At 39.5% G+C, this 13,286-nt stretch overlaps 1 protein-coding gene across 2 annotated transcripts; it reads left to right on the forward strand.

The window, feature by feature from the left end:
* Positions 1-473: 473 nt before the first annotated feature.
* LOC107870333 (TBC1 domain family member 8B) lies at positions 474-13,155 on the forward strand. 2 transcript variants are annotated; one of them, XM_016716822.2, is made up of 19 exons: positions 476-1,166; positions 2,252-2,321; positions 2,617-3,240; positions 3,341-3,508; positions 3,650-3,763; positions 6,914-6,972; positions 7,216-7,282; positions 7,389-7,440; positions 7,547-7,639; positions 7,823-7,906; positions 8,041-8,265; positions 8,335-8,456; positions 9,734-9,795; positions 10,589-10,658; positions 11,244-11,324; positions 11,413-11,514; positions 11,716-11,840; positions 12,192-12,312; positions 12,851-13,155. In XM_016716822.2, exons 1-19 carry the CDS (start codon positions 1,105-1,107, stop codon positions 12,947-12,949), a joined length of 2,400 nt encoding a protein of 799 aa, XP_016572308.1. In that variant the 5' UTR covers positions 476-1,104; the 3' UTR covers positions 12,950-13,155. The 2 variants fall into 2 exon arrangements, with proteins under 2 accessions (XP_016572306.1, XP_016572308.1); XM_016716820.2 differs by having other exon boundaries at positions 474-1,166; positions 8,041-8,456.
* Positions 13,156-13,286: the final 131 nt, after the last annotated feature.

The raw sequence follows: 13,286 nt of genomic DNA on the forward strand, positions 1-13,286 counted from the left end.
AGTGTATATTTTAAAATTTAAAAATTAAAATTAAAATGGTAAAAAATTATACGAAAAATTATTTCCTCTATCTCATTTTATGTGTCGTTATTTTTTTTATTCGTGTAAAAAAAATGTCATCTTTCTTTATTTGATAACTATTTAATGTCATCATTTCCTTTTATTTTAATTGGGTCCCACTTAATAAAAAAATAACTAAAATGTAAATATTAAAATGACTTTAAAAGGAACAAATTTATAAACTTTACAAATTCATCATTTATTTATTAAACTTCATGCCCAGCTAAAAAAGCAACACATAAAATAAAATTTTATATATTAATACGATAGAAAGTATATTTTAAAATATTAATCGAATTTCCTATAAGTTGTAAAAAGTAAAAATTAACGGATGGATGGAGTACTTCACAAATGGTAAAATGTTTGTTCCCCTCGTGGTCATCGACATATGTAAAAGAAGTAATTTTTTTTTTTTTTTTTTTTTTTTTTAGAGTTTGTCCAAAAATGATGGGCAGCCACCCAATATTACCTGTACATCTTTTCTAACCTGATCCAACACCCCTAATAAGATCTCTCTCTCTCTGCAAATCTCTCCCCTTTTTCCTCACTTACATGCTACAGCACAGCATATGCCGTAACGCAAATCTCGCACTTCCATGTGAATATATATATATAAAAATACGAAACATTTGAGTATAATGCTAGTCACTCACTCACTTTACTGCATTTTCAAGTTTTTGTGACGGAAAAATTCGTTGAATTTGGGAGAAGTAGATGCATTTTTTTGTATTCTACGGAGAATTTATGGATTTTTTGGCGAAGATTTGGAGATTTGTTGGTTTGTATTGAGTAGAATGGTAGTTCGTTGAGTCGCTGCACTTTGAAGTACTGTGATCAAAGAACAAATGAGTTGAAATTCAGTTGAATTTAGGAGAAGCAGAGGCATTTTTTTTTTCTTGGATTGTACGGAAGATTTACAGATGAGTCAAGTTTGAATCTGATTTAACGGATTTTTTTGGTAAGTTTTGATGTGATTAACAAAAAATCCGAAGAGTTTGAATCAGATTTGGAGAATTGTTGTTTGTAGTGTGTCTACTAACGAAAATGAAGGCGAATGTAGCACCAGCTGTGTTGAATCCTTGTATCATATCTTTAGACCACAAGAGGTACGAACATTCAGTTTTCTACCTATACTCAGCGTGTGAATCGTTTCTCTTTGTTTGATCCATTGATGGTATGTAGTTCACTAGTGTCCAGATGAACTTAATTTTGATTTTTAAATGAATATTATAATCCTGTTTTGATGTATGAATTCAAAGTGAGTATTGATATTAAAGTGAGTATTGATTAGTATGACTGAAAATGAAGTGTTGGATAAGCAATTTCCAGTGTGTCTGGTGAAGCGCTGTATACTAAGAATTGAGTGTTTGTCTGATTTTGTCTTGACACGGAGTTTAAGAAAAATAAAAAAGCACCTCAATGAATTGGGTTGAGCACCATGAGGTCTCATGTTAAAATCCCAGCATAGATAAAAGGCACTAGGTGATTTTTTCCAATTTGTTCTAATGATTAGAGTTACCTTGTACCTGTTGCTGGTCGGAGGTGGCAGATATGCCGTGGAAAGTTAGAATTAAAGAGTTTCCAAAAAGGCAAAAACGACATTCTTTTTTAAACTGACTAAAAAGGAAAGTAAGACAAATAAATTGAAATAGAGAGTATACATGCATAGAAAAAATGAAGATATGTGGTGCTCTAGTGTTTAGATGAAGTTATTTCGATTTTTACATGATTATTGTAATTCTGTTTTGATATATGAGGTCAAAGCTGAGATTTGAAGTGTTGAGTAGCAATTCAGAGTGTCTGGTGAATCGTTGGATTCTAAGAATCGAGTGTTTTCTTCAAAATATGTACTTAGTTAGTGATTGCAGAAGCTGCTGGCTGATAAACAGTTAAAAGAGTTAAAGTGGCTAGAGTTATTCGGTACCTATATGGAAGATGCATGTACATAATATGGCGTGCATAAAACAAAACGAAACAATATTGTGTTCAATTTGCTTGCATTTTCTTATTTTGATTTATATAATGCTGTCATGACCCTTCTGAAAAAACAAATTCTTTTTCAAAAATAATGCTCAATCAGGAAGAAATATTTAATTTAATGTGGTTTTTGGGAACTTTTGCTCTTCAAGATTTTTGTTTCAATAAAGTTTTCTCCTTAAAATTGTTGACCGATAGCTATCAATATGGACAGGGATGCTTATGGATTCTCTGTACGGCCTCAGCATTTACAAAGATATCGTGAATATTCTAATATCTACAAGGTACTATCTTGTCATGATAATAGGTTTACTAATTTATGTTCTGTTTATTGGTGAGAAAGTTTGTGAAAAGAAGAGAGAAGGGACAGAAGAAGAAGAGCATTTAACTAAAAGAATTCTCATCAAACTAGTTAGCTACATAAGAAGCATAAAAATAACAGCTGAACGATGTTGAGAATTTCTGTCCATCATAGTTCTACCAGAGCTCTCAGCAACCATGCAAAACCTTTCTTTGTTTATCTTGATTTAAGAAAAAATTCTTTTTCTGATTGTCATAATCTGTTTGCATTGTTTTTAGCAAGAAGAGGAAGAGAGGTCAGATAGGTGGAGTGACTTTTTGGAACGGCAGACAGAGCCTGCTCAATTGACTGGGGTGTCTGCAGACGGCAATTCCAGCAAACCTGATACTGGATCCTTGCTGCAGGAGGAAAGCTCCTTTCCGCAGAACGGAGATGAAAACAATGTTCAAACTGTTGAAAAGTGTGGTTCTGAGGGTCATCTTGAAAGTGCAATAGAGAAGGACGATACAACAACCTCAGTTGAGAGGAAGACTCGTCAGGCACAAATATGGTCGGAGACCAGATCAACTCTACATGCCATTGAGGATATGATGAGCATTCGTGTAAAAAAGAAGGTAAATTTGGCCAAAAATGAGCAAGATCGTGGTCTGCAGGAGCATCTTCTTGCAGTTGAAGAGGCTAGTGCCACAACAGGAGAATCTGAAGAGGACTCAGAAGACGAGTTTTATGATTTAGAAAGATCAGAATCTATGGAAAGATTTGAAGTGGGTTCCATGCGAGATGTTCCTCTAAATGAAAATATTAGTCATTTGGATACTAAATATCACGAGTCTTTACCGCCTTGGAAAGAAGAACTGGAATGTCTTGTTCAAGGTGGAGTACCCATGGCTCTCAGGGGTGAGGTTAGATATAATGCTCAAAATCTTCTTATGCTGTTTCTCCTTGGGTCATCTGAGTCCATGCATCAGCTTTATTTGTGTAATTTTGATACTTTTATCACAGCTTTGGCAAGCCTTTGTGGGCGTGAAGGCACGCAGAGTGGAGAACTATTACCAGGATTTGCTTGCTTTAGGTACTAACCCTGGTAATAATGCAGAGGATAAAAGTACTGTGAACCCGATCATAGATACTGCATGTCTTCCCGAAAATTGGAGAGGGCAGATTGAGAAGGTCATTGAACATGCTACTTTTCTTATTCTTTCCAACATGCTACTTATTCAACCCCATTTTCCAGTAACCAAAACATTTTATAGAGCTGTTGGGTCGGTATCCATTTTGGCTTCAATTCCGAAACTTGCATTTTTGATGCAGGATCTACCCCGAACATTTCCTGGACATCCAGCTCTAGATGAGGATGGGAGAAATGCCTTAAGACGTTTACTTACTGCCTATGCTCGGCATAATCCCTGTGTCGGCTATTGTCAGGTAATTCTGTTGCTAGCGGTCTCTTTTCCTTTTTTGTGGGTGGTGATGAGGATTAATTATGTTTGACATTTATGGATCGTCTGGCTAAGACTTGGCAAACCAAACATCACAAACTGGTTATCAATTTAGTTTTGGTATTTATTATGCTTATTTGGGTATAAAGAAGAATAGAAAGAGGAGGAGTAAGGAGGGTAGATCGAGAATTAAGTGGGGCGGCCTGACGCCAGTGAATGCGTGGGAGATAGGGGAGAGGTTGGCGGGAATGGGGGTGTGGGAGTGTAGGGGGGACGTGGATAGTATGTGGGACAGGGCGGCAAGGTGCATCAGGGAGAATGCAAGTGAGGTGTTGGGTGTTTCTAGGGGCCGGGCCGGGCACCATCGGGGGGATTGGTGGTGGAATGAAGAGGTGGAGAAGAAAGTGGGGACCAAGAAAGGGGCGTATGCTAAGTTGGTGGAAAGTAAGGACGAAGAGGAGAAGCGGGTGTACAGGAAAGAGTACAAGCTAGCGAGGAAGGAGGCGAAGTCAGCAGTCACGGCTGCTAAGACGGCTGCTTTTGAGAGCTTGTATGCAGGGTTACAGGGGAAAGGAGGGGAGAAAAAGTTGTTTAGACTCGCTAAGGCTAGGGAGAGGAAGGGTCGTGACCTCGATCAGGTGAGGTGGATTAAGGGGGAGGACGGTAGAGTGTTGGTGGAGGACGGCCACATCAAGAAGAGATGGCAGTCGTATTTTCATGGGCTCTTGAATGACGAAGGGGATAGAGCTATTGTGTTAGGGGAACTGGAGCACTCAGAGGAGTGTCGGGATTTTAGCTATTGTAGACGTTTTAAGGTAGAAGAGGTTAGACAGGCTGTCCGCAGGATGCGAAGGGGTAGGGCGACGGGGCCGGATGAGATACCGGTGGAGTTTTGGAAGTTCGTTGGAGAGGCTGGTGTAAGGTGGTTGACTGGATTGTTTAATGAAATTTTCAGGACGGCAAAGATGCCCGAGGCGTGGAGGTGGAGTACCATGATCCCTCTCTATAAGAATAAGGGGGACATTCAGAGTTGCGATAACTATAGGGGGATTAAGTTATTGAGTCACTCGATGAAGATCTGGGAGAGAGTGGTCGAGGTGAGGCTGAGACGGATAGTGTCTATTTCGGAGAACCAGTTCGGATTTATGCCCGGACGCTCGACGACGGAGGCAATCCACCTGGTACGGAGGTTGGTGGAGCAGTATAGGGAGAGGAAGAAGGATCTGCACATGGTGTTTATCGACCTGGAGAAGGCTTACGACAAAGTCCCCAGGGAGGTGCTTTGGAGATGCTTGGAGGTGAGTGGGGTACCGCTGGCATATATCAGAGTAATTAAGGATATGTATGATGGAGCGAAAACCCAGGTGAGGACGGCGGGAGGAGACTCGGAGCATTTCACTGTCCTGACAGGATTGCATCAGGGATCTACTCTTAGTCCCTTTTTGTTTGCGTTGGTGATGGATGTGTTGACGCGGCGTATTCAAGGGGAGGTGCCGTGGTGTATGCTTTTTGCAGACGATGTAGTTCTGATAGATGAGACTCGAGGGGGTGTGAATGACAAATTAGAGGTATGGAGGCGAACTCTTGAGTCTAAAGGGTTCAGGGTGAGCAGAAGCAAGGCAGAGTATGTGGAATGCAAGTTTAATGACGTGAGGCGGGAGAATGAGGTAGTAGTGAAGTTGGAAGCTCAGGAGGTATGTAAGAGGGACAAGTTCAAGTATCTTGGGTCCGTGATCCAGAGTAACGGTGAGATTGACGAGGATGTCTCGCACCGTATTGGGGCGGGATGGATGAAGTGGAAACTCGCGTCGGGGGTGCTGTGTGATAAGAAGGTGCCGCCCAAGCTTAAAGGCAAATTCTACAAGGTGGTAGTCCGTCCGGCCTTGTTGTATGGAGCGGAGTGTTGGCCAGTTAAGAACTCCCACATCCAAAAAATGAAGGTGGCAGAAATTCGGATGTTGCGCTGGATGTGTGGACTGACTAGAGGGGATAGAGTTCGGAATGAGACTATCCGGGAGAAGGTTGGTGTGACTTCAGTGGAGTGCAAGATGCGGGAAGCACGATTGAGATGGTTCGGACACGTGAAGAGGAGGGGCATGGATGCCCCGGTCCGTAGGTGTGAGAGGCTAGCGTTGGATGGTTTTAGGCGGGGTAGGGGTAGGCCGAAGAAGTACTGGGGTGAGGTGGTTAGGCTGGACATGGAACAGTTACAGCTCACCGAGGACATGACCCTAGATAGGAAGGTCTGGAGGACGCGAATTACGGCACAGGATTAGGGCCAGTTCGGGTCGCTAGTGTAGGGAATTACTTGGTGGGGGTTTTATTCTTGTCATGATTCCGTGTTCCGTGTTTCATGTTGTATTACGAATCTGTGTGCTTTCCCCTGCTTTCGTCTGCTTTATATTACTTATGGGTGCCGTATTTATATTATGTAATCTGCTTCTGTGCTGCACTATGTGTTTGTGTGGTATCTCGTGCCTTGAGCCGGGGGTCTATCGGAAACAGTCTTTCTACTTCATCAGAGGTCGAGGTATGGACTGCGTACATCTTACCCCCCCAGACCCCACTAGGTGGGAATACACTGGGTTTGTTGTTGTTGATTGTGCTTATTTGGAGAGCTAGAAATAACTAGTACTCCATTTTTCTTTTCTTGATTGATGAGTGGTGTGAGTTTCTTGTTCAGATATCCGTAGAAAGCTTTAAAGCTTTACTTACAAGTTTTAATAACTTCTTATTTTCTAGTCACTAGAAATTTGAATAGTTGAGCCACAAATTTTTATTTAATGCTTCAAGTTGTCCATCAAGTATTTCTCCTATTATTTATTTTCTGTTGGTCATAAGAAGTGTTGTAGACACGGTGTTCTTGTTGTTCTTCAGTTCCAAAATGTTGAATATTGTGTTGAATTTCATTCCTTGGGAATTTCACCATGTATTAGTTATCCTCTATTGCTTCCAAATATGATCATAAGCATAAAGATACATTATCAGTTCCATATGAAGGTCTGATTCTTTCAAATTGTGGTTCACCCATGTGGGCATTTACACAAGCTGTTCTTCTTCTAATTGGAGTAGATCTTCTCAGGATCGTATCATTTTTCCTTCGGTATTGCTCAGTTTTGCTCATCTGATAATGCAGGCCATGAATTTTTTTGCTGGTCTGCTATTGCTTCTAATGCCCGAGGAAAATGCATTTTGGTATGTTTTGAACTTCATCTACATCTTGTTCCCCCTGATGGATATGTCTTCTATTATGTTCTAACGTAGAGGTGCTTCTCAATAGTTTTCCGCATCCAAAAGGAGAAGAGAGGTTTATAATTGCAATGCAGAGTTGGAACAACTTTTGTGTTCTTTAATACCTTGCACTTTTAGAGTTTTGTTTGGTTTGAAATGCAAAATATGTTTCACTCCTGTGGAATAAAAACGTTGATAAACTTACAGGACTCTAGTGGGGATTCTAGATAATTATTTTGATGGCTATTACTCAGAGGAGATGATAGAGTGTCAGGTGATAAACAAGTTTCGCTTCTACTTGCTGTAGCTCACTATATCATCTCCATGCAATTACCTTCCCCCTTCATTTGTTAATCAATAGTTGAACACTGTCTTATCAGGTTGACCAACTTGTTCTTGAGGTGTTGGTGCGGGAGAAATTTCCAAAAATGGGCATGTCTCTTGTTCCCGCTTTCTTAATTCAAGCTCCTTCCCCAAATTTCTATTGATTATATTGCTTGCCATGTGTTTTGATTTCCCCATTGATACAACTGTGCAGTTAATCATCTTGATTACCTGGGAGTTCAGGTAGCATGGGTTACTGGACCGTGGTTCCTCTCCATATTTATGAACATGCTTCCCTGGGAAAGTGGTCAGTTGGTTTATCTTGTCTTGAAAATTCTGATCTACAGTATGGATGATATTACATATTTATAGGTTTTAAGTTGATGAGATATACAATTTGAGGTCTATTGCCTGAACCTTCGTCTTGGCTCTTGAGTTGTCTTACTGGTTGTTTACCCCCTTTCTCATGGTTTTTTTTTTTTTTTTTTAGTCCTTAGGGTCTGGGATGTACTTCTGTTTGAAGGAAACCGAGTGATGTTATTCCGCACTGCACTTGCTTTGATGGAGCTTTATGGTAAATTTTTAAATTCATGAGAGTTGGAAAGTTTCTAAACCTTGTGTTAATGCAAGTTTCTTTTCTCCTTTGCTATCGTTGTTCAATTCTCTTGTTTCTGGAGCTCAAAAGTGATGTACTTATTCATTATTCAGGACCTGCATTAGTTACCACAAAAGACGCAGGGGATGCAGTTACCCTGCTGCAGTCACTAACTGGCTCCACATTTGATAGCAGTCAACTGGTGCTGACAGCCTGCATGGGCTATCAAAATGTTAATGAAGCTCGATTAGAAGAACTAAGAAATAAGCATCGACCGGCTGTGAAGGCTGCTGTGGAAGAGAGGTTCAAAGGACTTCAAGTTTGGAGGGACTGTCAAGGTTTAGCTTCTAAACTCTCCAGTTTTGAGCATGACCCTGGATCTGTAATTGTTGGAACCACTGAAACAGATAAAAAAGCTGACGAAGTAATGAATGGTGATGCATCTCCATCTGATACTGCATCTGGGGATGAACTAACGAGCCTTTATGGTAATGCGGAAACAGATACTGCTCCAGACCTCCATGAACAGGTAATTCTCTTCCTATTTTCCCGTACATATTCCATTGAAGTCTGTCTTTTCAACTTGCACCCTTTTGCTGATTGTCTTCTATTATTCCTTGTTTACCTGCTTTATCTTCTTGTTGCTTAAATGAGGACTTTAAAATTTGTTTCATATGATTATCTGGAATGACGGAGAGAATGCACTGAAATTAGTTCTTCTTTCCATCACTATAGAGTTATTCATATAAAAAATGTGCTCATAGGTGAAATTTGGATGGTCATTAATGAAGTAAGGATTTTGGAGCAAGATGCAATATAAGGCTGCGTACAATAGATCCTTGTGGTCCGGCCCTTCCCCGTAACCGCGCATAGCGGGAGCTTCGGAAAAAACTACTCTCTTTTAGTAAATACTGTATGCTTCAAAATGGGCAACTTGGAAGCAATTGCCTGATAAAGCAGAATTGGACTGAGCAGTGAGCTTGATGCCTCATTTGAAGGGAACTTGTCCTGGTTAGGAACCTCTATTAGAAGGACTAAGGACTGTCCTTGAAGCAGGGTCTTCAGTTTTTCTTTATACCAAATAGATTTAAGCTTAGTTTACAGATCAATACATTATTATTAAACAATCCATGCTTATAATCCCTACATAACTAGTTCGTGAATCAAACGACCCTTTAGTGTATTTCTTTGGGAGTCCATTCATTATTGGGAGGGCCTCAAACAGCCATGTATTAGGATGAGACATAAACGCCTTCTGACTCTTATCAGTCCTGTGCGACGTGATTGTGATAATTAACAGATCTCCAGTGAATCACTTTTTTACCAGTCACGTGTTCACTCTCATGCGAATGTTATTTGTACCCTGAAGGAATCATGCGGTACTTAGGTTAAGTTCACATCAACATACCTAATAATAGGTGAAATAGCCATTGGGTGTAGTATAGTCTTTTAACTAATGACATTCCAGCATTCTATAGGTGACAGTTAATGCTCTACCTTCACCCACCTTTAAGAAAATGAATGTTGATTTAATTTCTAAAGGTAAAACATTCCCCAGTTTTCTACTTGGAATTTTTTGTTTCATCTCCCTCTGCTCCGTTTCTTTGTTAGTCTATATATTCGTACTTTCAGCTCTAATTTTTTCCGTCCTATCCTTTTTGTTTCATTTTATTCTAAGTTTATAGAAGTTGCTGTTCTGGAAGTCCTCAAAGAATATTTCCAATAACATAACCTATTTTGAGTTGGTCATCCACAGTTCTGACTTCCATTTATTTTGCATACATTACTACATGAACTTTTAATCAGGTGGTGTGGCTGAAGGTTGAGTTGTCCAAGTTGCTGGAGGAGAAAAAATCTGCTGAACTCAGGTGCATATTTCATGTGTTCATTCTTCTTTATCTAGAGAGGCAATATTTTGCAGGCTGACTTTTGTCAAAACTAGTCCAGGGAGAGTTGGAGTTCCATTGTTTGCTTCTCTTCTCTTTGTGTTCCTTATGAATCTACTGATTTTGAAACAACTAATATATTTTGGGTAAATTTTTCAAAAAATTTATTCTGAAGCTAATTGTTGTACTTTGGCCGCATTGACGATGACCTCTTTTTCCTAATTTAAGAAAAGGTGGAAGTGGAAAAAGAACTGAGGCCATATCTCTTGCCCTTCTCCTAATCCAAATCCTGCCTCTCGTGATTTTCTATTATTTTTCTCCTTATTGTTGTCCTTCCACCTGCCCCATCAAGATTCAGGTTTGGGCCAGAGAAAACGGATTATAACATGGGAAGGTGGTGCAAATTTTAACTATTCTAAGTGTAATTAGGTTCAGCTATAATTTTCTTTAGGGCAAGGGAGGCTTTTGAAAAGGCAAGTTGATCTCATCCCTGCCAGCCTCAAACTCACTTAAAAAGTTGCAAAAACTCTTATCCAAGAAACAAAAAATCATGATGTTTGTGGAGTGGCAGTTCAATTATCCACTTAGGAAACCTGTTAAACAGTAAAAGGTTTCATTAAAGTTGAATATTCTCAACTTCTGCTGTAAATCTAATTTGAGAGCTTCAAGAATGATGAAATCTTTTACCTTTCTGTGTGTATTGGAAGCTAAGGGAACTAGATCTCGTATTCATAGGGGACTGATATCGTTTTCGTCATTTTTTCCCTGTCCACAGAGCTGAGGAGTTGGAAACAGCATTGATGGAGATGGTCAAGCAGGATAACAGGCGGCAGTTGAGCGCACGGGTACTTAAGAAGCTGCTTTATATATGAATTATGTACTTTTCTCAGAGTAGCCCCAGCTCAATTCCTCCGAACCCCCCCCCCCCCCCCTAAAACAAAGGAAAAAGAACAACCCAGCTTCCAGTCCATTCCTTCAAGCTTGCATTTATGTGCCTCTCTTGTTCATAGAGCTGATCTAACATTTATAATTTGCTCCCGCTTACATTGACATCCCATATTGAACTTGATTCCCGACAACAAATGCAACTTTCCCTCCCAATATACACCTGACCACATTCATCGATAAATTAAATAACAGAATGTGCCATTAATCCTTTTTGGCTTCCTGTGAGTGTGACTATGTGCTTCCATACATCTATTTCAGTATGAATAGAGGACTTGATGAATTGCTAGATGGTTAGCACAATAGACTCCATCACCATTACCTGCTGCGCATATGAGTTTAGAGCTTTTATTTCCTTAATAGTCTCTTTTCCTCATATTACTTTTGTTGGTTGCTTTTTTGGCATATACCGTCTTCCATTTTCTTGAAAAAAATTGAATTTATCACAACTACTTCTGAATATTGACAATTTCTGTTGGACTCAGGTTGAGCATTTAGAAAGACAAGTTGATGAGCTTCGAGGTGCCCTTGTTGCTAAGCAAGAACAAGAGAATGCCATGCTTCAGGTGACAATTTTCATCACTTGTTTAATGATGCATTATATCAGTATCTTCTTTCTTTCAATTTTTGGTTTATTTATTGAACTTTTTGTAGGTCTTGATGAGGGTGGAGCAAGAACAGAGGATAACAGAAGATGCTCGTATATTTGCTGAACAAGAAGCAGCAGCTCAAAGACATGCCTCTCAAGTGCTACAGGTTTCTTCTTTGATCTTGATCAAAAAAAATGAAAAAAAGTTTCCGTCTTTGATCAAATTTCTTGGTGACTCATTTTGATTTCTGTTTCTTAATCTGGGAATTCTTACTCAGATTCTTTGTGATTTCTACTCAAAAGTTATCATGATCAAATTTTTAGTTGGCTGATATGTCGATCTTGTTTGTAATTGCGGCAACCTGCAGGAGAAATATGAAGAAGCCATTGCTTCCCTCGCTGAGAAGGAAAAGAGGGTGGTTATGGCAGAATCAATGTTGGAAGCTACCTTACAGTACCAATCTGGACAAGAGAAAGTACTACCTTCTCCTAGGTATATATCCATGCTTGAGTGTTCTAACTTTGTCGCATTATTAAACACATTGTTGAATGCCCTCGGTGATCATGATGTTCTTTACTGGCACTATTTCATACTTAATCATTTACTTGCTACTCTCTACCTTCATAAGGTAGGGGTAAGGCTGTGTAAACTCTACTTTCCACAGACTCCACTTGTGGGATTAGACTAGGTATGTTCTTGTATTGTCCTTTACTTGCTACTGCAATTGCTTCATTGGTTGCCAAAGGACAATTGCATGCCGATTTAGTAATAATAAAAGCATACCACCTTTATTAAGGCATATCATGTATTTTCTCTAACATGGAAGAACACGTTCTTTTATAGATCTACGTCTCAAGTTTCATCCCCTGTAGGGGGCAACCAACAATCATCACTAGAGATACCTGCTAGAAAGATCAGTCTGCTCTCAAGACCGTTTGGACTTGGCTGGCGTGACAACAGCAAGGTATGTCCTAAAATTTCTCCAAACTTTCTAGCAGTTATTAGACATCATATGTGCACTTGTATGACTTCCAGACTCCAACCTCCATGATTTATGATGGATAAATAACTAGATACTAATGAAATCATCATATATTTCCATATTTTCTCGTGTAATATATCCATGTGACACAGGCGTAATTTCAAAGTGCAAAAGAAGTTGGGACGTAAATATCCCTTTTCAAAGAATTAGCATTTGATAGTATAACTGCAAATTATCTTACAGGAAAGTTACCCCAGACTTCAATTAGGTAGTTGTAGTAGTATGGATTCTGTAGAACAACATACCCGGTGTAATCCCACAAGTGTGGTCCGGGGAGGGTAGAATGTACATAGACCTTACCCCTACCTTAGCGAGGTAGAGTAAGTTGTTTCCGACATACCCTCAGCTCAAAAGAAAATTTTCTTTCTGAAAAATATATGAGCATTCTCATTTCTTTGTTCCTCAACAGCCAAACTATGGTTGGTTCTAATATCGGTATCAAAATAATTGAGTGAAACAGGGAAAGCCGGTCGAGGAGGTTAATGACACCATAACTGTGAATGAGGAGCAGAAGGAAATGAATGGCCATAAGTTGGAGGAGAAAATGCAAGAGGCCTAAAGATGCATATTTATATGATACCAAATTTGAAATGCCATTGATATTGATTATTATAATAGAGGTGATAATTTTTGTATTGAGTTGGTGGACAATAATCAGTAAAATGGTGTAAAGCAAAAGGGCTTTTGGTTAACTGTATTTGTATAATCATTCTCAATCTTGTGTATTAGGATGGTTGGTCGATAGCGAAAGCAAAACTTCTCACATCTCTGTGACTTTGTTCTACCTTCAAATGTGTATTTTGCTTGATCAAATTGTCCAAGCACTTATTAGCCCCCCCCCCCCCCCCCAAACCAACCCTACACCGACGCGCTCATGTATACACATAAGAAGCAAA

This window comes from Capsicum annuum, chromosome 5 (genome assembly GCF_002878395.1).
Source record: "Capsicum annuum cultivar UCD-10X-F1 chromosome 5, UCD10Xv1.1, whole genome shotgun sequence".
Classification (NCBI taxonomy): Eukaryota; Viridiplantae; Streptophyta; class Magnoliopsida; order Solanales; family Solanaceae; genus Capsicum; species Capsicum annuum.